Source organism: Thalassophryne amazonica, chromosome 8 (assembly GCF_902500255.1).
Source record: "Thalassophryne amazonica chromosome 8, fThaAma1.1, whole genome shotgun sequence".
Taxonomy (NCBI): domain Eukaryota; kingdom Metazoa; phylum Chordata; class Actinopteri; order Batrachoidiformes; family Batrachoididae; genus Thalassophryne; species Thalassophryne amazonica.
Genome location: NC_047110.1, coordinates 28,917,829 through 28,944,137, shown reverse-complemented (window position 1 = coordinate 28,944,137; position 26,309 = coordinate 28,917,829). Strand labels below are relative to the sequence as shown.

The following is a 26,309-nucleotide window of genomic DNA, read 5'->3' as shown; positions in this document are numbered from 1 at the left end:
GGAAACATTGACAATATCATTTATATAAATTAGAAACAGTTTTGGACCCAATACTGACCCCTGTGGGACGCCACAAGCATTGTCCAAGCATGATGATGTATATTCCCCCAACTTCACAAACTGTTTTCTGTTACTTAAGTAGCTTCTCACCCAGTGCAACACCAACCCCCTAATCCCATACTGTTCAAGTTTATTGATTAATATGTCATGATTAATTGTATCAAAAGCCTTTTTAAGGTCTATAAATATTCCAACTGAATGTAATTTGTGGTCTATGGCGTTTGTAATCTCCTCAACTGATTCTATTAATGCAAGTGATGTTGAACTATGTGCTCTGAATCCATATTGACTATCAGTAAGTAATTTATGTTTATTTATGAATTTGTCTAATCTATTATTGAATAACTTTTCTAATAATTTGGAAAATTGTGGAAGCAAAGAAACAGGTCTATAATTTGTGAAGTGGTGTCTATCCCCAGTCTTATACAGCGGCACAACCTTAGCTATTTTCATTTGATTGGGAAATTTACCGGTTTGAAATGATAAGTTACAGATGTATGTTAATGGTTCTACAATCCATTCAATGACCTGTTTTACCACCACCATATCAATTTCATTTAAATCGGTAGATGTTTTATATTTACAATTATTCACAATGTCTATAATTTCATTTCCATCCACTGCTGTGAGGAACATTGAACAGGGATTTCTTTCTATGAGATTATTATCCCAATCCTCAGGTTGGGAATCGGGAATTTTTTCTGCCAAGCTTGGTCCAATATTTACAAAAAAATTATTAAAACCGTTGACTACCTCATCCTTATTTTCCTTCTTGACATTATTATCAATGAAATACTGAGGGTAACTCTGTTTTTTATTACCATTTTTGATAATGCTATTTAATATATCCCATATTCCTTTAATATTGTTTTTGTTATTATATAATGTGTTACTATAATATTCCTTCCTACATACCCGTATAATATTAGTTAATCTATTTTTGTATTTCTTATATCTATTTTCTGCCTCTTTCGTCTTTAGTTTTATGAATTCTCTATACAGTGTATTTTTCTTATTACATGCATTTCGTAACCCTTTCGTCATCCATGGTCGAGCTTGGATTTTTTGTTTTCTGTAGTCTTGTTTAATTGGACAATTTTTTATCATATAATGATGTAAATATTTGTAAAAAAAGTTTCATATGCACTATCAACATCACTTTCACTGTATACCTTTTCCCAGTTTTGCTCCTGTAAATCCTTCTTTAGTGTGTTCATGTTTTCCTCTGTCCGCACTCGCCTGTATTTTATTTTCTCCTCTGGCTGATTCCGCCGATGATTTCTATTATAAACGATGAAAACTGGTAGATGATCACTAATGTCATTGATTAATAATCCACTCACAGTGTTATTCTCAATATCATTGCTGAATATATTATCAATTAAGGTGGCACTATGGGATGTAATTCTGCTTGGCCTGGTGATTTTTGGATATAAACTCATACTGTACATTATACTGATAAATTCATCTGTTATTTTATGCTTATTTGGATTGAGCAGATCAATATTTAAGTCACCACAAATGAACACAGTTTTTTGATTAGTTTTTGAGAACATTTTTCCCATACAGTCAGTGAATGTTTCAATACTAGATCCTGGTGCTCTATATAGTGCTCCTGGTGCTCTATAATCAACCAAACATGCATGTCTTTGGAAGTGGGAGAAAGCCAGAACACCCGGAGTGAACCCATACAAAGGCGGCTAGAATATGCATAATCCACACAGGAAGGATGCGATCCCAGGACCTTCTCACTAGCAGGTAACAGTGCTAACCACTAATCCACCATGCTCAAACTTGTAATGTATTATTCTGATATTTTGAGATGCATTTTGTTTTTGTGGAGCTGTAGACCATAATGATCAAAAATAAAGAAATAAAACATTTTAGTTTGCATGTGATGTCCAGAATATATCAAATTTGGGCTCTCTTTATATGAGATACTATAGTAAGTCCCTTTGGCTGCTCCCTTTTTTGCACTTGGGGTCGCTACAGCAAATTTTTTTTGGCCATTTTTCAGACAACATGAATGACAAAACAAACACTTTTTTCACTCATGGTTAGTCATTGTGTGAAGCCATTTATTGCCAAACAACTGTGTTTACTCTTTTTTAAATCATAATGACAACAGAAACTACAGTGGGGCCAAAAACTATTTAGTCAGCCCCTGATTGTGCAAGTTCTCCTACATAGAAAGATGAGAGAGGCCTGTAATTTTTATCATAGGTACACTTCAACTATGAGAGACAAAATGAGAAAATTAAAATCCAGAAATCACATTGTAGGATTTTTAAATAATTTATTTAGAAATTATGGTGGAAAATAAGTATTTGGTCACCCACAAACAAGCAAGATTTCTGGCTCTCACAGACCTGTAACTTCTTAAAGAAGCTTTTCTGTCCTCCACCTGTTACCTGTATTAATGGCATTTGTTTGAACTTGTTATCTGTATAAAAGACACCTGTCCACAGCCTCAAACAGTCAGACTCCAAATTTCAACCGTGGCCAAGACCAAAGAGCTGTCGAAGGACACCAGGAAGAAAATTGCAGATGTGCACCAGGCTGGGAAGAGTGAATCTACAATAGAAGTAGGTTGGTGTGAATAAATCAACTGTGGGAGCAACTGTAAGAAAATGGAAGACATACAAAACCATTGATAATCTTCCTTGATCTGGGGCTCCACGCAAGATCTCATCCCGTGGGATCAAAATGGTCATGAAAACAAAGAGCAAAAATCCCGGAAACAACACGGAGAAATCTGATTAATGGCCTGCAGATAGCTGGGACAAAAGTAACAAAGGCTACACACTATGCAGAGAGGGACTCAAATCCTGCAGTGCCAGGCATGTCCCCCTGCTTAAGCCAGTACATGTCCAGGCACGTCTGAAGTTTGCCAGAGAGCACATGGATGATCCAGAAGAGGATTGGGAGAATATCATGTGGTCAGATGAAACCAAAATAGAACTTTTTAGTAAAAACTCAACTAGTCATGTTTGGAGGAAGACAAATGCTGAGTTGCATCCCAAGAACACCATACCTACTGTGAAGCATGGGGGGTGGAAACATCATGCTTTGGGGCTGTTTTTTCTGCAAAGGGGACAGGACGACTAATCTGTGTTAAGGGAAGAATGAACGGGGCCATGTATCATGAGATTTTAAGCCAAAACCTCCTTCCATCAGTGAGACCATTGAAGATGCAACGTGGCTGGGTCTTCCAGCATGACAATGATCCCAAACACACTGCTCGGGCAACAAAGGCGTGTCTGTGTAAAAAGTATTTCAAGGTCCTGGAGAGGCCTAGCCAGTCTCCAGACCTCAACCCCATAGAAAATTTGTTGAGGGAGTTGAAAGTCCATGTTGCCCAGCAATAGCCCCAAAACATCACTGCTCCAGAGGAGCTCTGCATGGAGGAATGGGCCAAAATACCAGCTACAGTGTGTGCAAACCTGGTGAAGACTTACAGAAAACGTTTGACCTCTGTCACTGCCAACAAAGATTATGTTACAAAGTATTGAGTTGAACTTTTGTTATTTTCCACCTTAGTTTACAAATACATTCTTTAAAAATCCTACAATGTGATTTCCTGGATTTTTTTTTTTTTTCTCATTTTGTCTCTCACAGTTGAAGTGTACCTATGTACCTTATGTCTTACCTATGTCTGTAAGTGTACCTTACAGACCCCTCTCATCTTTCTAAGTAGGCGAACTTGCACAATCAGGGGCTGACTAAATACTTTTTGGCCCCACTGTACCCAAATGACCCTGATCAGAAGTTTACATATCCCGATTCAAAATACGGTGTATTGCCCCATATCATAATCAATTTTGTCTTCATGATTCTGGCTCTTCAGTGTCATTAGCTGTCACTCAGGTCAGTGCAGACACTGAAAAATGAGTGAGCACTCATGAATAAACCACTTTGTATTTGTGTTTGTGATTGTTCACAGAAATGTTTCATCTCCACTGGATGCAATAAAGCTGTCCTGCCAACACTTTGCTCAAGCTTTGCAGCTGGCTGAAGAACACAGATTTGCTCATGAATATGGGGACAAGACTATAATTAACAAACATGGTGCTGCAGATCAAACAACTCAGAGTGAACTCCTCAACAAGAATGGTGCATGTGCTGCAGTTTCATCTGAGCCCTTTGAGGTGATGTCTCAAAGAAACAGGAAGGTGCATGACTCTCCGATTCTATGTGTTGACAACCTGAGCAGGATGTTTGAGGAAAGAGGAGCAGCTCACAGGCAGCTCGACACTTTTGAGAACCACACATTGAAGTCAACCAACTCTGTTGCTTTTAGCTTTCACAACCTGGCAACAATGGAAAAAACAGCTTCAGCATCAGTGTCCAACTGTCAGGATGTGGACCTCAAAAAGTAATGCACCACTTTCTAACTGTATAGCTGGTAGTGTAGTGTACATAATTTCACACAAAACTACAATTATCAATTAGAATAAGCACAGGTCATGTAGCGGGGGATATAAGGCTAACATCGTGCGTTTTTGGTATGAAAACATGAAACTTGGCACAATTGTAGAGTGACCCCAGGTGAGCATTTCTGGATATGGAAACAAGTTGGCAGAGCCCCCTGGTGGTGTCTTTGGGAACTAATGTTTTGCCAACTAACCATATTCGTGAACACATTCTAATATTGGGATAACTTTTACATTACTTAATATAGAATCAGGAAAGTTGGCAAATTTTGAAAGGAGAACAGGGTAAATATAATAAAAGTATTAAAAATTTCATAAGAGCCCCCTGGTGACCAGATATGTTAAGCAGTGCTGGTGTCGGTCCATATTGTGATATGAAACAGTCTCGTCCATTGTGTATTATCTGAAAGTGTAAACTTTACAATATTGGATGAAAAGCAAATTGTAGAAAAGAGAATGAAGTAAAGGTGAACTAGCTTAAACCAAAACAAACTCTTTGGGAATATTTGCAAGTGATCTATGTTTGAAAACAGCTCCCTTCACACTGGCAGAGTGATGTGCATTTGAGCTTTGCTTTGCTGCATGTACACATACCACGGCATGATTTCTTACAATTGCAATGTATCAGCTCATAGCACATTTCATGGGCCTGTTGAAGGGTGGTCCATTTTGGCAACCATTGAGATGAGTTTGCATCCCATTCCCAGCCAAAGTCAGAAGGGCTCGGCAGTTTTGCGTTCAGCTGCAACGACTGACCCCACACATGTGCAGCTTGGAAGACTGCTCTCAAGGTATGCTGTTTGAGTGCAGCTTCTGTGGGAGGAATGCCTTCTATAGACTGATTTCTTTGAGAACATGTGCTGACGTGCTTCGTTGACACTGGAGGTGTCAGCAGTGCGGTCATACCACAGTGCAACAAATCTCTGAATAAGAGCCAGTAGATCATCTGTCAACTGAAGTTGTGGATTTGCAAGGGACAAGAAAGCATCTGTGACCTCTGGAAATGCAATCCAAGTTTCCCATGCACTCTTCTTGCCTCTTCCAGCAAAGAAAGCTGTTGCATCACAGCCAGTTAGTGCATGAAAAAATGACAGAGCCTTTGCTTTGGTTGATGGCAGGGCAGTGGCAATCTCATGTACAGCAATGTATCTTTGGGACTTTCCATTACCAAATGATATCCACAATTCAGAGGTGGCAAACTGGCCACAGCTAGTACAACAACATCAGTGTCTGCTGTTCTAATGAGGATACTCTGGTCACCCTTGTTGGAAGCATCCTTGGCATGCAACATGATGCGTGTGTCTGCTTCTTCCTGCGTACAGGGCTGAAGATTTGACGTGTCTGTCACAGCAGCATTGCAAGTCACATGTTCCTTCAAAGTGCAGACAACTTGTCTGTTTTGCATGTGAATGCCTGCAGCATGTTCAGCTAGAAGTACAAACAGCTCAGTTTTGTTGTCATTATTCTGGAGGAAACTGCCAGTTTCCTGGAATTTGGTTGGTGAGAGTTACTTTCCTGCGTACACCATTGCCTCTTTTCTCCCTGGTTGAGTTCTTCAGACTCTGTGGCTTGTAGACATCAAACACTACATCGACCCTTTCAGCATCCTTCAGGATGTTCTCACTGTGGGGCACGAAGACCTGTGTGACATAGTCTGAGAATGTCTTTGACTCTGTTGGGGTTAGAGTGTGCACCACCATTGCACCATCAAGCACGACTGCTGTAACCTTAGGGACTGTGTGGTCAGAGTTTGAAAGGCTTTCCAGAGGAACCAACAAGTCAGACTTCTTTCCTGATCTCATCTCCCCTGACTTTGATAGAGATGGTGGCCATTGTTGGTTCTCATATGTGAATAACTCTTCCATTTTTCCCTCTCGAGATTGAAACTACACAACAGTAACAGTAACCAGAATGGAGCCAATGTTTACAGAGGCAAGCTCTGTGACAATCACAGACCCATGTGGACTAGGCCATTTCTGAATTGGTACAATGTTTCTTGTATCTTGGGAGTCAATTTTTTTGTCTCCAAAGAAACACACACAATCACAAGCCCCTGTATGACAAGGCTATTTCATAATTCAATGCAGGAAAGTAGCATTCGTCATGATCATAAATTCTGGGTGATTCTTGAGCAAACACGTGGTCTCTCTCCTTCAATGTTCACAATGGCAGTAAGTGGCGTTCTAATCTAGGTCAGCTGAATTAGTTCAAGGATGGCCAGACTACAGGGTGCGATAATAGCTACGTAATTTTATATACAGGGTGGGACTAAATTTGACCATTGAGGTTTTCATCTTGTTTGAAAAATTAGAAAAATGCTATTACTGTATATTTTGAACTTCATGCCAATGAAGAAATACACTACACATGCAAAAATGTCTATGGCCTAATTGCATGATCATTATTTTATTTGCTGCCTTGGGGGGCTCTGCCAACTTCTTTCCATATCCAGAAATGCTCACCTGGGGTCACTCTACAAGTGTGCCAGGTTTCATGTTTTCATACCAAAAATGCACGAAATGATGTCCACACCAGCCTGACATCTCCCGCTAATGGCTTTGTGTTTCTCATGGAGATTATATGATAACCAGATTTAAAATTTTCAGACTTTGTCTAAGTAACTTATGCTGTGTTTACACATAACAATGACAAGTCATGAATGTGACAAAGTATACATTCTTGGCTGTTGATCACGAATGCAATGATTCGGGGCAGAGGCGTCAGGAGTCCTCAGGAACTGTTAAAACTTCTTACCATGCGTTACAATTAATGGCATGTATCGCTGGCAAATGATCACGAACCATTACGCATGGGCAATAATAATATTCCCGCTGTTGCGCACTGTTGCATGTAACAGTACATCATTACATTCTGTCATGAATCTCTCAGGAATGTTGAATCAGGCGAATTGTCTCTACATACACCCCACATTATTCCAACCTCAGCTTCTGAACCGTTCACATCACTCTAGATTGCTCCTTAACATCCAGATGAATCCACAGCAGAAGAAGAACTTTGTGATTGCATGTTTAGTTTGGCTCGATGCCATGGAGTTGCGCAGAAAGGAGGAGGAGGAGACGGAGAGAGCCAGATGTTTGGCTGCATGTGGCTCTCCTTTGGCTCAGACTTGTTCTCCTGAACATCAGGCACAATGACAGGTCAACATCCACCAGCAGCCAGCACTCCCTCCACTTAAGGACTTTCAATAAATATCTTGCATCTAGTGGTACCATAATAATAATAATAATAATAATAATAATAACCTTTATTTAACCAGATAAAATCCCATGAAGATTGAGACCTCTTGTAGGGCCCCTTCACACATAACTCGATTGAGGCAGAATGGTGCATGGAGGAGGAGTCAAATGGCACTCATGGAAAACCGGAGCCACACTCACATGCATGCAAGTGTGCTCCCCATTGCATGCGAGTGTGCTGTCTGCTCCCCCCCCGCCCCCCCACAACGCAGATGCCGTGTGAGTGTGTTGCTCCCCCCCCACACCACAAGCCTATAGTCGAGGTGCGGCTGAGGTTAAAGACGGTGGCTGCAGTGCAGTGTGATCACGGCCAGCAAAGTGTGCACAGCTGGATGGCTGTTATGTCCATGATGGCGCAGCTGAAAGCTGTGGAACATCATGGCATATCACAAACCCACACCACCACAACAGAGATCCTGTCACACCTTGACGATTTAGCCAGCGTATGCTGACCATATTAAAAACTTTGGCATACGTGGGTGTACACCTAATATGTTATGGGCAAATTTTTTATAAGTTAACACCATGTTGAAGCACGCTGATATACACTCAACAAAAATATAAACGCAACACTTTTGGTTTTGCTCCCATTTTGTATGAGATGAAGTCAAAGATCTAAAACTTTTTCCACATACACAATATCACCATTTCCCTCAAATATTGTTCACAAACCAGTCTAAATCTGTGATAGTGAGCACTTCTCCTTTGCTGAGATAATCCATCCCACCTCACAGGTGTGCCATATCAAGATGCTGATTAGACACCATGATTAGTGCACAGGTGTGCCTTAGACTGCCCACAATAAAAGGCCACTCTGAAAGGTGCAGTTTTGTTTTATTGGGGGGGGGATACCAGTCAGTATCTGGTGTGACCACCATTTGCCTCATGCAGTGCAACACATCTCCTTCGCATAGAGTTGATCAGGTTGTCAATTGTGGCCTGTGGAATGTTGGTCCACTCCTCTTCAATGGCTGTGCGAAGTTGCTGGATATTGGCAGGAACTGGTACACGCTGTCGTATACGCCGGTCCAGAGCATCCCAAACATGCTCAATGGGTGACATGTCCAGTGAGTATGCCGGCCATGCAAGAACTGGGACATTTTCAGCTTCCAAGAATGGTGTACAGATCCTTGCAACATGGGGCCGTGCATTATCCTGCTGCAACATGGGGCCGTGCATTATCCTGCTGCAACATGAGGTGATGTTCTTGGATGTATGGCACAACAATGGGCCTCAGGATCTTGTCACGGTATCTCTGTGCATTCAAAATGCCATCAATAAAATGCACCTGTGTTCTTTGTCCATAACAGACGCCTGTCCATACCATAACCCCACCGCCACCATGGGCCACTCGATCCACAACATTGACATCAGAAAACCGCTCACCCACACGACGCCACACACGCTGTCTGCCATCTGCCCTGAACAGTGTGAACCAGGATTCGGGATTCATCCGTGAAGAGAACACCTCTCCAACGTGCCAAACGCCAGCGAATGTGAGCATTTGCCCACTCAAGTCGGTTACGACGACGAACTGGAGTGAGGTCGAGACCCCGATGAGGACGACGAGCATGCAGATGAGCTTCCCTGAGACGGTTTCTGACAGTTTGTGCAGAAATTCTTTGGTTATGCAAACCGATTGTTTCAGCAGCTGTCCGAGTGGCTGGTCTCAGACGATCTTGGAGGTGAACATGCTGGATGTGGAGGTCCTGGGCTGGTGTGGTTACACGTGGTCTGCGGTTGTGAGGCTGGTTGGATGTATTGCCAAATTCTCTGAAACGCCTTTGGAGACGGCTTATAGTAGAGAAATGAACATTCAATACACGAGCAACAGCTCTGGTTGACATTCCTGCTGTCAGCATGTCAATTGCACGCTCCCTCAAATCTTGCAACATCTGTGGCATTGTGCTGTGTGATAAAACTGCACCTTTCAGAGTGGCCTTTTATTGTGGGCAGTCTAAGGCACACCTGTGCACTAATCATGGTGTCTCATCAGCATCTTGATATGGCACAACTGTGAGGTGGGATGGATTATCTCAGCAAAGGAGAAGTGCTCACTATCACAGATTTAGACTGGTTTGTGAACAATATTTGAGGGAAATGGTGATATTGTGTATGTGGAAAAAGTTTTAGATCTTTGAGTTCATCTCATACAAAATGGGAGCAAAACCAAAAGTGTTGCGTTTATATTTTTGTTGAGTGTACGTTCTGATATGCTGAGCACCTCGAAAAGTTGTGGGCATGCTGAAAATTTTCAACGCATGCCAGTGTAGTACTCATACATCCTGCACACATATGGAACATAAGTTGAAGGTAAGTTATGCTATTGTTGACATACGTACATTTCTTGTAATTTACTCATAAGATGAAGTACGTCTAACGCTGTCTTGGCTGATTGGCTTAAAGCTGCGTCCTCATGCAAACAGACTTTTTCAAGTATTAAACCATTCACACAGAGTAAATATAGCTTATTACCTGTTCATTTCAACATCACAGTTTGATTAAAAGTTATATCCACATAAACCCTCCTTGGAAAATGAAGTCTGAAAATACTTCAATTCCTTGTCGTGACTGAAGAAATGTCTGTCTGTGACACTGGCCCTTTGCAAAATTGGCTCCATCATATCATGGTTCCGACATCAGCACTTTGCGCGCCTGTCTCCACCAGATCATGGTTCCGACACCGGCAATTTGCGCACTTGACTCCATCAGATCATGGTTTCAACAGCGGCAGTTTGCACACATGGCACCATCGGATTATGGTTTTGACACCAGCACTTTGCACACTTGGCTACATCAGTTCATGGTTTCGACAGCGGCACTTTGTGCACTTGGCTCCGTCAGATCATGGTTCTGACACCGGCAAGAAGTTGAAAGTCACAGCACCTCATTCATAAAAGCGTCTGTGGATTCTGTCTGCACATGATGAAATTAAAAACCCATGATCCACAAAGAAATAAAATAAAGTTCAAATTACCCATTTTGCCACCGTGTGGAGTGGAGGTGCCACGCCACACAGTGCGTGCGCTTGATGATGTGCTCGTCAATATTAAAGTGTTCCACCTGCCAAACAAAAGAGATTTCCTGGTGGTGGAAACGCAAATCAAACCAGACCTAACTGCTCTGATACGTATAAAGTTGTGCAGCACCGACTCGAACCATTCTATGGAAACGGAGCTGTCAGTGTACGCTGGTTAAGTCATCAAGGTGTGACAGCTACATTAACTTATTAGACACCCGTGTATGCCACCATTTGTAATACGATCGGCATATGCAGGCTAAATCATCAAGGTGTGACAGGGCCTGATATACGAACCCAGCCCGCCTACGTGTCACAGCTCCAGCCGACCAGACAGGCATGTCATGTGACAGGTGATCGCAACATCCACATAGTCCGCCCATCATGTCACAGCCTGACTGACATCCTCATGGAAAAACACAGCATGGCTAGCTCTGCTGCCCCACTCTCTGTGAACTCGTTGCTGCAATGGGAAGGTGGGCGTGTCGTGTGTTGATCATGTATGCACGACAGTTATGTGTTTGTCAGGGGATCGTGGTTGACATGTAATGACGTCATGGGTTAGATGACATTTCACATCAAGCAGTGATGGAGCTGAACACTGCCCACGGCCACTGCTGCAGTCCTGCAGCATGTGCCGCTCCACATGGCAGCTGACCGCCGCATCATTGCAATGGAAAGCTGGGGGACACATATTGTCACATGTGCTGCTATCACCCATGTGCAAGGCACGGTGCTGCACGTGTCTGCAAATGATGATGATATGGGGAAAAATAAAAACACACTGGATCGCCCCAACCACGTCTCAGCACGCACTGCGTTGAGCTGCAGTCAAAGCTGCACCTGACCATGGCGTGATTGCTATGCACAGCTGGGGAACACATATCGTGCCATGCAGAATATCACCTAACGAGTCGCCACACTGAGGCTTGTGCATTGGCGGGCTTTCCTCACATTGTACTCAGTAAAACCACATATCACCTTTGCAGCGCGGTCAGCAGCGCCTCAGTGTGAGCTGGACAGAGGGTCACGTGGAGCCGGCTCATGTGATCAGGATACGAGTGCATCAGGTCATTCATGTAAAATATAAAAGGAAGAAAAAGTCATCCATGTCAGTTCATGACTTCCTGGTGTACGTCCAGGAGGAGGATAATTCTTGTATTGTCTGCTCTTTATAACAGGAATTAAATATTAAAAAGTGTGGTTGTGTTTTTTTGTATGTGTGCTTTTTTTTTGTTTTTACATTAAGAACAGCATCATGGCCAGTAACATGATTGTCTTACATTTTAACAGTATATTCATTGTTCTTATGTTGTTCTGTTTAGTGCTTTCACATTTCCGTTGATTTATGCACAGCATAAATATGTCCAGTATGTAATCACTGCTGATGCTATCTGAGCGTGATGTACATCCTCACACTGTGTTCGTGCATGCTCCTGCGTGTGCATGAAACCATCGCCACGCACACGAAACGCCTTTGGACAGGCGTGGCATTAATGAAATTATTATGTATCAAACTGCCACCTTATCGTGGTGGGGGAGTTTGCATTCCCGGATGATCCTAGGAGCTACATTGTTGGGGGCTTCGTGCCCCTGGTAGGGTCTCCCATGGCAAACAGGTCCTAGGTGACGGGCCAGACTAAGGGCAGTTCAAAAGCTCCAATGACCGACACAAAATCAAGGACTGAGACGTTGCCCGGTATGGCAGAGCCGAGGACCCACCCTGGAGCCAGGACTGGTGGCTGGCCTTAGCCCACGGGGCCCGGGCCGGCTCAGCCCGAAAGAGCGATGTGGGCCTGCCCTCCTGTGGGTTCACCACCTGCAGAGGGAGCCATGGGGGTCAGGTGCAGGGAGGACTGGGTGGCAGTCGAAGGCGGGTGGCCCGGCGGCCCGGTCCGCGCTCACAGCCTCTGGCTGTTGGGACGCGGAACGTCACCTTGCTGGGGGGGAAGGAGCCTGAGCTTGTGCGAGAGGTTGAGAGATACCGACTAGAGATAGTCAGGCTCACCTCCATGCACAGCTTGGGCTCTGGTACCCAACTCCTGGAGAGGGGCTGGATGCTCCACTTTTCTGGAGTTGCTCACAGGGAGAGGCAGCTAGCTTGGGTAGCATTGGTTATTGTTCCCCAGCTCAGTCGCCATGTGTTGGAGTTCACCCCGTTGAACGAGAGGGTTGTGTCCCTACACCTTTGGGTTGGGGACAGGTCTCTCACTGTTGTCTTGGCCTATGGGCCAAGCAGCAGTGCAGAGTACCCAACCTTCTTGGAGTCTCTGGGAGGAGTACTAGATAGTGCTCCGACCGGAGACTCCATTGTTCTCCTGGGGGACTTCAACACCCACGTGGGCGGCGACAGTGAGACCTGGAGGGGCGTGATTGGGAAGCACGGCCTCCCCGATCTGAACCCGAGTGTTGTTCAGTTGTTGGACTTCTGTGCTAGCCACAGTTTGTCCATCATGAGCACCATGTTCGTGCACAGGTGTGTCCATAAGTGTACGTGGCACCACGACACCCTGAGCCGGAGGTCGTATCATCTGACCTTCGGCCACGTGTCTTGGACACTCAGGTAAAGAGAGAGGCTGAGCTGTTGACCGATCACCACCTAGTGGTGAGTTGGATCCGCTGGGAGGGGAGGAAGCCGGTTAGACCAGGCAGGCCCAAACATATCGTGAGGGTCTGCTGGGAACGACTGGCAGAACCCTCTGTCAGCGAGGTCTTCAACTCCCACCTCCAGGAGAGCTTCTCCCAGATCCCGGGGGAGGTTGGAGACATGGAGTCCGAGTGGACCGTGTTCTGCACCTCCATTGTCGATGCGGCCGCCTGCAGCTGTAGTCGCAAGGCTCTGTAGTGCCTGTCGCGGCAGCAATCCCTGAACCCGGTGGTGGATGCCGGAAGTAAGGGATGCTGTCAAGCTGAAGAAGGAGTCCTACTTGTCTTTGTTGGCAGGTGGGACCCCGGAGGCAGCTGACAGGTACCGGCAGGCCATGCGTGCTGCAGCCTGTGCGGTCACAGAGGCAAAACCTCGGGTCTGGGAGGAGTTCAGAGAGGCCATGGAGGAGGATTATCGGTCGGCCTTGAACAAATTCTGGCAAACCGTCCGACGCCTCAGGAGGCGGAAGCAGCTCTCCACCAACACTGTCTATAGTGCGGGTGGGGACCTGTTGACCCTGACTGGGGATGTTGTTGGGCGGTGGAAGGAATACTTCAGAGGATCTCCTCAATCTCATCGTCACATCTTCCGAAGAAGAAGCAGAGACTGGGGACTCAGAGGAGGACTCGCCCATCACCCAGGCCGAAGTCACTGAGGTCGTCAGAAAGCTCCTTGGTGGCAAGGCTCCTGGGGTGGACGAAATCCTTCCTGAGTACCTTAAGTCTCTGGATGTCGTGGGACTGTCCTGGTTGACACGTCTCTGCAACATTGCGTGGCGGTCAGGGACAGTACCCCTGGATTGGCAGACTGGGGTGGTGGTCCCTCTGTTTAAGGGGGACCAGAGGGTGTGTTCCAACTACAGGGGGATCACACTCCTCAGCCTCCCTGGTAAGGTCTATTCCAGGGTGCTGGAGAGGAGAATTCGACCGATAGTCGAACCTCGGATTCAGGAGGAACAGTGTGGTTTTCATCCTGGTCGCGGCACACTGGACCAGCTCTACATCCTCCATCGGGTGCTCGAGGGTTCATGGGAGTTCGGCCAACCAGTCCACATGTGCTTTGTGGATCTGGAGAAGGTGTTTGACCATGTCCCTCGAGGCTCCCTGTGGGGGGTGCTCCGGGAGTACGGGGTCCGGGGTCCTTTGCTAAGGGCTATCCAGTCCCTGTACGACCGCAGCAGGAGCTTGGTTTACATTGCCGGTAGTAAGTTAAACCTGTTTCCAGTGCACGTTGGCCTCCGCCAGGGCTGCTCTTTGTCACCGGTTCTGTTCATTACCTTTATGGACAGAATTTCTAGGCGCAGCCAGGGTGTAGAGGGGGTCTGGTTTGGGAACCACAGAATCTCATCTCTGCTGTTTGTGGATGATATGGTCCTGTTGGCTTCGTCAAACCAGGACCTTCAGCGTGCACTGGGGCGGTTTGCAGCCGAGTGTGAAGCGTCCGGGATGAAGATCAGCACCTCCAAATCCAAGGCCATGGTTCTCGACTGGGAAAAGGTGCCTTGCCCTCTTCAGGTCGATGGGGTGTCCTTGCCTCAGGTGGAGGAGTTTAAGTATCTTATTCACAAGTGAGGGACAGTTGGAGCATGAGCTCGATAGACGGATCGGTGCAGCGTCTGCAGTGATGCGGTCACTGAATCAGACCGTCGTGGTGAAGAGAGAGCTGAGCGGGGGGCAAAGCTCTAAATTTACTGATCGATCTACGTTCTGACCCTCACCTATGGCCATGAGATTTGGCTCATGACCGAAAGAACAAGATCGCGAGTACAAGCAACCGAGATGAGTGTCCTCCGCAGGGTGGCTGGACCCTCCCTTAGAGATAGGGTGAGGATCTCTGTCACTCGGGAGGAGCTCAGAGTCAAGCTGCTGCTCCTCCACGTCGAAAGGAGTCAGTTGAGGTGGCTCGGGCATCTTTTCCGGATGCCCCCTGGACGCCTCGCTGCAGAGGTGTTCCGAGCATGTCCCATCGGGAGGAGGCCCCGGGGAAGACACAGATCACGCTGAGGGACTACGTCTCTCAGCTGGCTTGGGAACGCCTCAGGGTTCCCCTGGAGGAGCTGGGGGAGGTTTGTGTGGATCGGGAGGTCTGGGCGGCTTTGCTTGAGCTGCTGCCCCACGACCCGACCTAGGATAAGCGGAAGAAAATGGATGGATGGATGGATGGATGGATGGAAGAAATAATGGCACAAGAATGCAATAATGTTCTCGACCCAATCTAACCTTCCTTTTTGGATTTTGTCAGAAGGTATATACTCTAAAAGCAGCCTTTTATTTTGAAATTCATGCCTGAAAAGCTTCATCCATAGCATAAAGCCATTTCATGCTGTGTTTGAGCAAAAATGGGCTTTTTTTGTAAAATATTCTTTGTACATAGTCAGCTCCTCAGTTTGTGCTGCAGAGTGTCTGTCGTCATTAGGGCCTCCTCTGTGTGATTTACATCTGAAGATGTTGAACATGTTATTCATTTTAACATGCAGCCTTGTCATTAACGCTTTGAGGATAATAGATCTTTGATATGACGTGACGCTGAACAGGATTAAATTCTCCAGGGTCCTGCCCTTCAGATGTCTCCTTTGAAAGAAATTTGTATTTTAAAAGATGGTGCTGCTGTGACATTGTGTAGATCCCTCACTTTGTGTTTGTGGTTTTTGGAGCAGCACAGCCGCAGTAGTGATTCAGCAGTGGTGGAGGAATCACAGACAGAAATGTGTGAAGATCAACAGTCCCTCTTTCTGTGAAAAGGGAGGAGGAAGAGGCGGTGATGGAGTAAATCCAGAACTAGGACCTTCCTATACTGAATACAGCATTCTTGGGTGGGATTATGCAGCAACGGTCATCCAGGTAAACTAGCGTTGGACCTGTGTGTTTATTTGTTTTACAGTACATAGAGTACCATACACTGGGAAAAAAATTAGAGAACTTTAAAACTCAAGGCACTTACTTTTTGAGTTTACTCAGCTTATAATTATAACATCTCACTGTTGTTTTTAAGTTGTGAACAGTCTGTTTTCTTGATATTATGGGCTTTCTCAACATTAAAACAAAGTGTCGGTAGAGTGGGATTGCAGTTTACTGCTGCCGTTTATCAAATTGTTTTTGTTGAATATACACTCAACAAAAATATAAATGCAACACTTTTGGTTTTGCTCCCATTTTGTATTAGATGAACTCAAAGATCTAAAACTTTTTCCACATACACAATATCACCATTTCCCTCAAATATTGTTCACAAACCAGTCTAAATCTGTGATAGTGAGCACTTCTCCTTTGCTGAGATAATCCATCCCACCTCACAGGTGTGCCATATCAAGATGCTGTTTAGACACCATGATTAGTGCACAGGTGTGCCTTAGACTGCCCACAATAAAAGGCCACTCTGAAAGGTGCAGTTTTGTTTTCTTGGGGGGGGATACCAGTCAGTATTTGGTGTGACCACCATTTGCCTCATGCAGTGCAACACATCTCCTTCGCATAGAGTTGATCAGGTTGTCAATTGTGGCCTGTGGAATGTTGGTCCACTCCTCTTCAATGGCTGTGCGAAGTTGCTGGATATTGGAAGGAACTGGTACACGCTGTCGTATACGCCGGTCAAGAGCATCCCAAACATGCTCAATGGGTGACATGTCCAGTGACTAAGCCGGCCATGCAAGAACTGGGACATTTTCAGCTTCCAAGAATTGTGTACAGATCCTTGCAACATGGGGCCATGCATTATCCTGCTGCAACATCAGGTGATGTTCTTTGATGTATGGCACAACAATGGGCCTCAGGATCTCGTCACGGTATCTCTGTGCATTCAAAATGCCATCAATAAAATACACCTGTGTTCTTCGTCCATAACAGATGCCTGCCCATACCATAACCTCACCGCCACCATGAGCCACTCGATCCACAACATTGACATCAGACAACCGCTCACCCACACGACGCCACACACGCTGTCTGCCATCTGCCCTGAACAGTGTGAACCAGGATTCATCCATGAAGAGAACACCTCTCCAACGTGCCAAATGCCAACGAATGTGAGCATTTGCCCACTCAGGTCGGTTACGACGACGAACTGGAGTCAGGTCGAGACCCCGATGAGGACGACGAGCATGCAGATGAGCTTCCCTGAGACGGTTTCTGACAGTTTGTGCAGAAATTCTTTGGTTATGCAAACCGATTGTTTCAGCAGCTGTCTGAGTGGCTGGTCTCAGACGATGTTGGAGGTGAACATGCTGGATGTGGAGGTCCTGGGCTGGTGTGGTTACACGTGGTCTGCGGTTGTGAGGCTGGTTGGATGTACCGCCAAATTCTCTGAAACACCTTTGGAGACGGCTTATGGTAGAGAAATGAACATTCAATACATGAGCAACAGCTCTGGTTGACATTCCTGCCGTCAGCATGCCAATTGCACGCTCCCTCAAATCTTGCGACATCTGTGGCATTGTGCTGTGTGATACAACTGCACCTTTCAGAGTGGCCTTTTATTGTGGGCAGTCTAAGGCACACCTGTGCACTAATCATGGTGTCTAATCAGCATCTTGATATGGCACACCTGTGAGGTGGGATGGATTATCTCAGCAAAGGAGAAGTGCCCACTATCACAGATTTAGACTGGTTTGTGAACAATATTTGAGGGAAATGGTGATATTGTGTATGTGGAAAAAGTTTTAGATCTTTGAGTTCATCTCATACAAAATGGGAGCAAAACCAAAAGTGTTGCATTTATATTTTTGTTGAGTGTACGAGGTCTGTTAGAAAGTATCCGACCTTTTTATTTTTTTCAAAAACCATATGGATTTGAATCACGTGTGATTGCATCAGCCAAGCTTGAACCTTTGTGCGCATGCGTGAGTTTTTTCATGCCTGTCAGTTGCGTCATTTGCCTGTGAGCAGGCTTTGTGTGAGCAGTGGTCCACCCCTCTCGTCAGATTTTTATTGCGAATAAAATGTCTGAACGATTTGGAGCTTTGCTGCATCAAATTTTTCCAGAAACTGTGAGAGACCTCCAGGTGGACACCATTCGGAAAATTCAGATGGCTTTCAAGGACAATTTTATGGGGATTACACAGATTAAGGAGTGCTCCAGCTGGTTTAAAGATCGTAAAAGCCGTCCTGTGAGACCAACACGGAGGTGGTTTTGTGCCGCGCCATGAGCGGCATGGTGGTGCATCCCTCCACTCCTCTTTCCATGGAAAAAACTCCTGTAACAGTGGAATGTGCCGAAAAAGTACTGATGTCCACATCTTCTGCCATTGTTGTGTAAGTCAGACGATGTCCCGGATCAACAAAGCCTTCACGTTGGAAATGATCTGGTTGTTTCAGCCTGTCGATCGGCGCTTGGAGTGCGCCATGCTCTCAGACGCTGTGGGCGGTCTTTAAACCGGCTGGAACACTCCTTAATCTGTGTAATCCCCATAAAATCGTCCCTGAAAGCCATCTGAATTTTCCGAATGGTGTCCACCTGGAGGTCTCTCACAGTTTCTGGAACAAGTTGATGCAGCAAAGCTCCAAATCGTTCAGACATTTTATTCGCAATAAAAATCTGACGAGAGGGGTGGACCACTGCCCACACAAAGCCTGCTCACAGGCGAATGACGCAACCGACAGGCGTGAAAAAACTCACGCATGCGCACGAAGGTTCAAGCTTGGCTGATTCAATCACACGTGATTCAAATCCATATGGTTTTTGAAAAAAATAAAAAGGTCAGATACTTTTCTAACAGACCTCGTATATCACATAAATGAGGCTGCTCACCTTTTGAATCTCAGTGCTTTACTGGACTTATCTCAAAAGCACATTAAAGTGTTTACTCTGTTTTTAATGGATGCATTTTTAGATGTTTGTATTTGTTTGCATGTTTTTGCTTCTTGATCACGAGTGTTCAACTTATACTTTGCTCTTGCCCTTTATGCACTGAAATTCCTCTACATTTGTTGAATTGTTTAATGACATTATACACTTTATATACAATCTTTGAGGAAAATTGTTTTCAAACATTTCAATAATTTTCTCATAAAGTTGTTGTCAGACATTGTTCCTCAAAGATTCAACCTTTTGTGGATACTGCTTGTGTATCAAATTATGATTACAATCACCTGGGGCTTCATATACAACCCCTGGCAAAAATTATGGAATCACCGGCCTCAGAGGATGTTCATTCAGTTGTTTAATTTTGTAGAAAAAAAAGCAGATCACAGACATGACACAAAACTAAAGTCATTTCAAATGGCAACTTTCTGGCTTTAAGAAACACTATAAGAAATCAAGAAAAAAAGATTGTGGCAGTCAGTAACGGTTACTTTTTTAGACCAAGCAGAGGAAAAAAATATGGAATCACTCAATTCTGAGGAAAAAATTATGGAATCACCCTGTAAATTTTCATCCCCCAAATTAACACCTGCATCAAATCAGATCTGCTCATTGACATTGACCCTATGCCATGACATTGACCCTATGTGTCTTTTTGCAAGGAATGTTTTTGCAGTTTTTGCTCTATGGCAAGATGCATTATCATCTTGAAAAATGATTTCATCATCCCCAAACATCCTTTCAATTGTCCAAAATATCAACATAAACTTGTGCATTTATTGATGATGTAATGACAGCCATCTCCCCAGTGCCTTTACCTGACATGCAGCCCCATATCATCAATGACTGTGGAAATTTACATGTTCTCTTCAGGCAGTCATCTTTATAAATCTCATTGGAAAGGCACCAAACAAAAGTTCCAGCATCATTACCTTGCCCAATGCAGATTCGAGATTCATCACTGAATATGACTTTCATCCAGTCATCCACAGTCCACGATTGCTTTTCCTTAGCCCATTGTAACCTTGTTTTTTTCTGTTTAGGTGTTAATGATGCCTTTCGTTTAGCTTTTCTGTATGTAAATCCCATTTCCTTTAGGTGGTTTCTTACAGTTCGGTCACAGACGTTGACTCCAGTTTCCTCCCATTCGTTCCTCATTTGTTTTGTTGTACATTTTTCGATTTTTGAGACATATTGCTTTAAGTTTTCTGTCTTGATGCTTTGATGTCTTCCTTGGTCTACCAGTATGTTTGCCTTTAACAACCTTCCCATGTTGTTTGTATTTGGTCCAGAGTTTAGACACAGCTGACTGTGAACAACCAACATCTTTTGCAACATTGCGTGATGATTTACTCTCTTTTAAGAGTTTGATAATCCTCTCCTTTGTTTCAATTGACATCTCTCGTGTTGGAGCCATGATTCATGTCAGTCCACTTGGTGCAACAGCTCTCCAAGGTGTGTTCACTCCTTTTTAGATGCAGACTAACGAGCAGATCTGATATGATGCAGGTGTTAGTTTTGGGGATGAAAATTTACAGGGTGATTCCATAATTTTTTCCTCACAATTGAGTGATTCCATATTTTTTTCCTCTGCTTGGTCTAAAAAAGTAACCGTTACTGACTGCCACAATCTTTTTTTCTTGATTTCTTATAGTGTTTCTTAAAGCCAGAAAGTTGCCATTTGAAATGACTTTAGTTTTATGTCATGTCTGTGATCTGCTTTTTTTCTACAAAATTAAACAACTGAATGAACATCCTCCGAGGCCGGTGATTCCATAATTTTTGCCAGGGGTTGTAGAAAGACTTGCGTGGATTTCCTATTGAAACATGGTGTTTGCCAAAACCCAGAAACTGGCATAAACACAAAAATATCCAGATGTATCAAAGTGTGTAAGCACACATGCACATGCACCAAACTCTGCCTTGGCCACGCGCTATTTCAATATGCAAATCCATGTAAATAGGCCCTGGAGTTGGTATTTCCCACGCAGTCACATCAGATAGCATGAACACAGAAAGGAAATTATACAGAGTGTGTGCTACAGATTACTGGAAATTACATGGAGACATGCAAGGATCGTTTATTTGGTACCCTGGTAAACAGAATAGGGTAAGTGTACCCATTAAGCCCACCAAAATCTAAGTTTTGCTATTTTTCCTATATATTGATATAATTTGTAAGTGACATCATTTGTTAAGGGCAAGTTTTACCTCTCATTTGAATATTTCATAATTAGTTGATGTACAATTCAAAAGATGTAATTAAGAAATTTTAGGGAAAATGTCAAAAGTCTGGAATGGGCACAATTGGTACCATGGTACAATTTAAGCCAATGTGTGTTCCAAATAAACCCATAAGATCATTTATTGATTGATAAAATAAACTTGTTTAATGCAGTAATTAATGCATAAAAAATATAATTAATGCAATATATTTTATAAATGACAGTGAAAATGTTTTTTAAAAATCCCCTTTGAACAAGATCATCATCTGAACAAATGACATACATGACAAACAGTGCAGTACACAACACAGAACAATGAATCAGTTAATTTAGTTTCATTTCAGGCAATTCAATTACAGATACAGCAATATACATTAGTAAACAATAATCAATAAACAGCAATATATTTATTAGATAACAGTAAACATGTCTTTAAAAAAATACATTCATATTTACATATTAAAATTAGCATTTTATCTATCTATATATCTCTGTCTGTCTATCCCTCTCTTTATCTATGTAGTAAAGTAGATCAGTAATTTAAAGTCACACAGTAAATACTTTTGAACAGAAAAATGTATTTAACTTGCACTAGAGGAAATTGCTAATTGAAATACAGTAGTGTTTGGAATAGTAGTAGTGCTATGTGACTAAAAAGATTAATCCAGGTTTTGAGTATATTTTTTATTGTTACATGGGAAACAAGGTACCAGTAGATTCAGTAGATTCTCGCAAATCCAACAAGGCCAAGCATTCATGATATGCACACTCTTAAGGCTATGAAATTGGGCTATTAGTAAAAAAAAAAGTAGGAAAGGGGTGTTCACAGTAATAGTAGCATCTGCTGTTGACGCTACAAACTCATTAATTTTGTTGGTTTGGAACCAAGATTTTGCTCGTTTACTAGTGTGCTTGGGGTCATTGTCTTGTTGAAACACCCGTTTCAAGTGCATGTCCTCTTCAGCATAAGGCAACATGACCTCTTCAAGTATTCTGACATATCCAAACTGATCCATGATACCTGGTATGCAATACGAGGTCTGTGATAAAAGTAACGAACCTTATTATTTTTTTCAAAAACCATATGGATTTGAATCACGTGTGATTACATCAGACATGCTTGAACCCTCGTGGGCATGCGAGAATTTTTTCACACCTGTCGGTTACGTCATTCGCCTGTGGGCAGTCTTTGAGTGAGGAGTCGCCCACCCTCTCGTCGTTTTTTCATTGTTTAGGAATGGCTCAGAGACTGCTGCTTTGTTTGACAAAAATTTTTTCAAAAACTGTAAGGCACAACCGAGTGGACACCATTCGATAAATTCAGCTGGTTTTCGGTAAAAAATTTAACAGCTGATGAGAGATTTTGGTCTGGTAGTGCCACCGTAAGGACGGCACACGGTGCCTGACGACGATCTTAACGGACATTTTGTAATGAAAGAACGTGCGGGCAGAGTCCCATGTCGGGCCGGACCCGACCGTGGGGGGTCGCGATAGGAAAAACACCTCCGTTGGAAACCTTAACGGGCAAGTTGGAACATGCCCAAGCTGTTAAACAATTTCTCAGTTACTCACTTGTTGAAAGCCATCAAAAGCCGCCTGAATTTTACAAATGTAGTCGTCACGGAAATGACTCGGCGAATTTGCGCGCACGTCTTTCATTACAAAATGTCCTTAAACAGTGGAATGTCCGCATAAAGTCCTCATGCCGGCCTGTTCTGAGTGTTCTCTGTTCTCTCTCGACGTCCTGGGTGAATTAAGCCTTAAATTAGAATGTTTTCAGGTCGAAACAGGCCGACGACGGTGCTTGGAAGCGCTGCGCGACGTCCCGCTATGTGGGAAGTCCTTACAACGACAGAAACACCCCATAATCTCTCATCAGCCATTAAACTTTTCTGAAAACCAGCTTAATTTCTCGAATAGTGTCCACTCGGATATCCCTCACAGGTCCAGAAAAAATGTTGATAAAGCAACGCGCGCCGTCCGCAGCGGCTATTCAGACAAAGAGATTCCGACGGGCGGGGTGGAGCACTCCTCACTCATCGCCTGCCCACAGGCGAATGACGTCACCGACACGCGTGAAAAAACTCACGCATGCGCATGAGGGTTCAAGCTTGTCTGACGTAAAAACATGAATCAAATCCATTTATTTTTAGAAAAAAATAAAAAGGAACGCTTTTTTCATCACAGACCTCGTATATAGGCCCAACACCATAGTAGGAGAAACATGTCCATATCATGATGCTTGCACCACCATGCTTCACTGTCTTCACTGTGAACTGTGGCTTGAATTCAGAGTTTGGGGGTCATCTCACAAACTGTCTGCGGCCCTTGAACCCAAAAAGAACAGTTTTACTCTCATCAGTCCACAAAATATTCCTCCATTTCTCTTTAGGCCAGTTGATGTGTTCTTTGGCAAATTGTAACCTCTTCTGCACGTCTTTTATTTAACAGAGGGACTTTGCGGGGGATTCTTGCAAATAAATTAGCTTCACACAGGCATCTTCTAACTGTCACAGCACTTACAGGTAACTCCAGACTGTCTTTGATCATCCTGGAGCTGATCAATGGGTGAGCCTTTGCCATTCTGGTTATTCTTCTATCCATTTTGATAGTTGTTTTCCGTTTTCTTCCACGCGTCTCTGTTTTTTTTTGTCCATTTTAAAGCATTGGAGATCATTGTAGATGAACAGCCTATAATTTTTTGCACCTGCGTATAAGTTTTCCCCTCTCCAATCAACTTTTTAATCAAACTATGCTGTTCCTCTGAACAATGTCTTGAACGTCCCATTTTCCTCAGGCTTTCAAAGAGTAAAGCATGTTCAACACGTGCTGGCTTCATCCTTAAATAGGGGACACCTGATTTCACACCTGTTTGTTCCACAAAGTTGATGAACTCACTGACTGAATGCCACACTACTATTATTGTGAACACCCCCTTTTCTACTTTTTTTTTTTTTTACTAATAGCCCAGTTTCATAGCCTTAAGAGTGTGCATATCATGAATGCTTGGTCTTGTTGGATTTGTGAGAATCTACTGGTACCTTGTTTTCCATGTAACAATAAGAAATATTCTCAAAACCTGGATTAATCTTTTTAGTCACATAGCACTACTATTATTCTGAACACTACTGCACATGAGATGGGCTTAAATGGAGCATGCCGGGCTTAAATGGTTCTGCCGTGAGGAACGCTTAAAAACGACAATGCTTTCCTTTCAAAATATAAGATATGCTCACATAATTATGCATGGAGCCTAAATATAGTTTGCATCAAATATTACAGCACTTACTACTGAGCACACATTCAGAAATATAAAGTTTTTGTCATTCAATATTAGCATGCGCTCACTGTAGTTTGCATGCATTTTGATGGGATGTACCATTTAAGCACACCTGAAAAAAAAGTTAATTTAGGAAATGAATCAGCTCCACAGAATGCATTTATCTAAATATCAATGTTAAATGAATAACAAAATGCTTAATATTTGTAGATGACAACCTTATTTCTTGTGGCAGAGTAGCATTAACAGAACGAGAGTTACGAATGTAACTAAGGTTCTCTGAATTCCGGATGACTGCCAGAGAGTCGTGCTTTAGCACCTGGATAACTACATATGCGCAAGCACAGAGAGGTCACGAATATATACCCACAAAGTCATGCCATTGGATGTGACCTGGGTGATGTCACTGGTTGTCTTTATATGCCAGACACACTCAGCGCTCACTTCTTTTCGGAATGAACTTGCAAGACTCTGAGTGACAAGCAAATGTGGCGGTCATCCGGAATTCATAGAACCTTAGTTACATTCGTGACTCTCCTTCTATTTCATTCCTACTGACCGCCAGAGGGCGGTGCTTTAGCATCTGGATGACTTAATACCAATAAGGTCACGAAGAGTCACACTCCCCTAGCATCGGCAGTGGGGAGTGGAGGCAGACAACACCGCTGAAGTCACCGCAGGAGGAGCGGCCACATTCAGTCTGTAATAGCGGGCGAAAGGTACAGGACGAAGCCCGTATAGCAGCAGCACAAATATCACTCAAAGGAACACCTCTCATTGCAGCCCAGGAGATGGACACCCCTCTGGTGGAATGGCACGTAACTTTAGGAGGCTGAAGACCCCTGGACTTGTATACTTGTAAAATGGCATCCACGACCCAATGTGAAAGTCACTGCTTTGAGACAGCACAGCCTTTTTTGTGATCACTGTAACACACAAACAGGGCATCTGTTTTCTGAATCCCAGCAGTCGCACTAATGTACCGCTTCAACATTGGACAGGACACAGGGTACCTGAAATCAGAACGTGGGGCATACACAGCCAAGGAAACTGGCTGGTTAACATGAAAGGTTGAAATTCTCTTGGGTAAAAAGGACGGATTAGGCCACAGCATAACCCCAGATCCGTCAGAATTCCATCGCAAACAGTCCTCAGCGACTGATAGGGCATGGAGGTCTCCTTCCTCTCTGGGAGAGCCCAAGGTTCCCCCTCGAGGAGTTTGTAAATCATGGGAAACCAAATCCTCCCCGGCCAGAACGGAGCAACCAGCAGCACCCTGTGGCTGCTCTGGTCTATCCTCTGCAGTGTCAACATTAGCAGTGGGAGAGAGGGGAAGGCATAAAGGAGGCAGTCCGGCCACGGGTGAGCCATTGCATCCTGCCCCAGCGAGCTGTCTGGCTCCAAGGGGGAGTACCACTGTGGGCAATGTGTCGAGGTGCTTGAAGCAAAGAAGTCCACTTCCACTACTCCATACTTCTGCCAGATCATCTGGACCACAATCGGGTTCAGTCTCCACTCTCCAGGTGGTTGTTTCTGTCTGGAGAGTAAATCCACAGCGCTGTTCTGTACACCGGACAGATGAACTGCTCTGA

General features: G+C 44.0%; 1 protein-coding gene across 1 annotated transcript in view; it reads left to right on the top strand.

Moving 5' to 3' along the window:
- The window catches only part of lrriq1 (leucine-rich repeats and IQ motif containing 1), a 291,350-nt gene that overhangs the window by 138,294 nt on the left and 126,747 nt on the right, over nucleotides 1-26,309 (top strand). Inside the window, 2 exon segments of the mRNA XM_034175448.1 lie at nucleotides 4,004-4,435; nucleotides 16,073-16,256. Of these exon segments, the coding sequence (XP_034031339.1) occupies nucleotides 4,004-4,435; nucleotides 16,073-16,256 (616 nt within the window).